The sequence below is a fragment of the Bidens hawaiensis genome, unplaced genomic scaffold, assembly GCF_021521415.1.
Source record: "Bidens hawaiensis isolate Kalapana, Puna unplaced genomic scaffold, B.hawaiensis_p1.1 tig00017141_1, whole genome shotgun sequence".
NCBI lineage: Eukaryota > Viridiplantae > Streptophyta > Magnoliopsida > Asterales > Asteraceae > Bidens > Bidens hawaiensis.
In genome coordinates, this window is record NW_027492588.1 from 82,072 (window position 1) to 84,595 (window position 2,524).

The 2,524-nt window shown below is 33.6% G+C and overlaps 1 protein-coding gene across 1 annotated transcript; it reads left to right on the plus strand.

Moving 5' to 3' along the window:
• The first annotated feature begins 1,127 nt into the window (after nt 1-1,127).
• On the plus strand, nt 1,128-2,087 carry LOC143553079 (actin-depolymerizing factor 7-like). The gene is made up of 2 exons (XM_077043141.1): nt 1,128-1,387; nt 1,501-2,087. The coding sequence occupies exons 1-2, from the start codon at nt 1,146-1,148 to the stop codon at nt 1,649-1,651; spliced, it is 393 nt and encodes a 130-aa protein (XP_076899256.1). The 5' UTR covers nt 1,128-1,145; the 3' UTR covers nt 1,652-2,087.
• The last annotated feature ends 437 nt before the right edge of the window (nt 2,088-2,524 follow it).

The window sequence follows — 2,524 nt, forward strand, 5'->3', positions numbered from 1 at the left end:
ATGCGATAAACTTTACCTGAATCGAACCGACCCGAACCTTCTAACCGGCCCGATTTTCTTTTATCCGATTCTATGAAATTGAAGCATCTAAAAAACAGTGCAAACCCTTAAAAAAATTTCAGGATCCGCCACTGCCCACAAGGGTAGCGGCGTTGTAGCTGCTCGAGTAGTCCTAGCCGCATGGTGGTAGCCTCGAACTCCCCTAGCATAGATTCACCAAAAGTATAGGTCAATAAAGATCACTCTTGTAAGCTTAAGTGAAAATTCGTTATTATAGCTCTTGGTTAACATAATATGGTTTGTTTAGTTCGAGGTCTTTTTTTTTTTTTTGTTTTTTTTAAGTTTTACCCTAGTCATCCGGACTTTTTTGCACTTAGCCATTTTTATTTATGGATTCATAAAAATCCTCATATTTTAAGAGGAAGAAAATACAAATTTCGTTGTTAAACAAATATTATTTAACAAGAAAAAAATTAATAAAATGGAAAATAATAAAATTGGAAGGTGATGCACAACAGGCTGAAAGACAATTTCTCCTCCCTTATAATCTATCGTTTCCCCTCAACAACAAATATTAGTTTTCAAGGATCTCTTTCCCAATCTTCCTTCTTTCGATAATACTATTCTTAACAAATTCATCCAATTAAGCAAGCAATCATGGTACCGCATCTTTCCCTGGATCTTAATATTTTCATTATTACATGCGTTTTCTTCTTTAATTTGTTGATATTTTGTCATATGCTACGGATAATGATTTGTCAAATAACGGGTTTGTGCATTCATCATTCACGACAACCTAAACAACTACAGCATTGATCGTAAATAATCATTCGGACTCAGAAATCGACATTCATACACATTTCATCATTGATTTCTCTTTTGTTATCAGTCCTTCTCGAGGAATCGAGCTTCTCTAATGGCGGATAGCATAAGTTTTTCTATTATTTTTGTTGTTCATAATGTGATATTATGTTCCTTCATGCCCAATGTTAATTGCTTGATGGATTTCACATTCATTTCCATTTATTATCACAGTTGTGTCATTAGGTTAATTAGAATTTGCATGATAACCTATATGATTGCCTATTGGATAATCAAATTAAGGATTACAAGGCAAATGTGACCAGGCGAATGCGGCTTCTGGAATGGCTGTGAATGATGAATGCAAGCTGAAGTTTCTAGAGTTAAAATCAAAAAGAAACTATAGATTCATTACCTACAAAATTGAAGATCAACAGGTGAAGCTAGATAAGATTGGTGGACCTAATGAGACCTATGAGGATTTCACAAACTCACTTCCCGCTGATGAATGTCGCTATGCTGTCTTTGATTTTGACTTCACCACTGATGAAAATTGCCAGAAAAGCAAGATTTTCTTCATTGCCTGGTAATGATATATATGCCACCTCATTAATATTGTTTTATCATGTTTAAAACATTTCATATATGCATACTTCTTGATCAAAATATAATGTAGATAGGAATATTTTAATAAAACAGGTCACCAGATACATCTAAAGTGAGAATGAAGATGGTGTATGCAAGCTCCAAGGATCGATTCAAGAGAGAACTTGATGGGATCCAAGTTGAGTTGCAAGCTACAGACCCTAGTGAGATGAGCTTTGACATAATAAAATCACGGGCAATCTGAATAATATTCCACTATTAGGGAGATTTGTTTGATGAGTTAAGTTATTGCATGCGTATAAACGTTGGCTTTTCCCTTTTATTTTTTATTTATGACTATTTTCACTCAACGAAAAAGATTCTTAACATTGTAGTTAATGTAATGTTACTATCTGCTCGATCATATTATTTTTGGTGTTTTATGGCATTCTTATGTTGTTTAAAGGTATTCGGTGTTCTTTGTAGGTGTTTGTTCATTTAGTTTTTGTCATCACTTTATTTTGCGCGTTTAGTTTATGATGACGCCAAAAATATCGGGTCGTTTGGATGATGGATGATAATTCATCCATATGTCCCTTTACACTTTTCGGCAACTTTGAGAATTTATCCATGGAAAGTTGGGAAAGTTTTATATCATTGAGGTTGTTAAGAGACATGACATGTCTTAATATATAATATATGTGATCGTGACAATCTAGCCTTATCCAATTTCTAGTGAAGGATCCAACAAGAATCGGGCACTAGATGTAAAGTTCAAATTTTTATTTTTTTATTCTCTTTCAAATTTTACATTGTTATTAACCAATTATTATACTTAACTAGTATCTATGGCGAATCTAGACATAAATCTCAAGGGTAACGTTCAAATTTTTTTTTTTTCGCTGTGTTTTATACAATGTAAACGAAACTGTTGCGGTTGCAATCGATAAAACCAACGCTAACTTCAATATTCGATAAACCAAAGGAAAAATGGTGTGCTTTCCGGTTTCCACCATTACACCTGAAAAGTCACGCATTCCACCCAATTTTGTAAATTCATCATCTTCCTTTGAAGTGTGATAAAAGTTGATACGGAAATTTGAAATGCACCCTCGTTTTTCATTACTAAAATCATTCG

Excerpts from the sequence above, each read along its gene's own strand:
- LOC143553079 (XM_077043141.1), top strand. The coding sequence starts at position 1,146 with ATGGCTGTGAATGATGAATGCAAGCTGAAGTTTCTAGAGTTAAAATCA. Across the intron at positions 1,388-1,500 it reads AAGATTTTCTTCATTGCCTG|GTCACCAGATACATCTAAAG; the intron begins GTAATGATATAT and ends TTAATAAAACAG.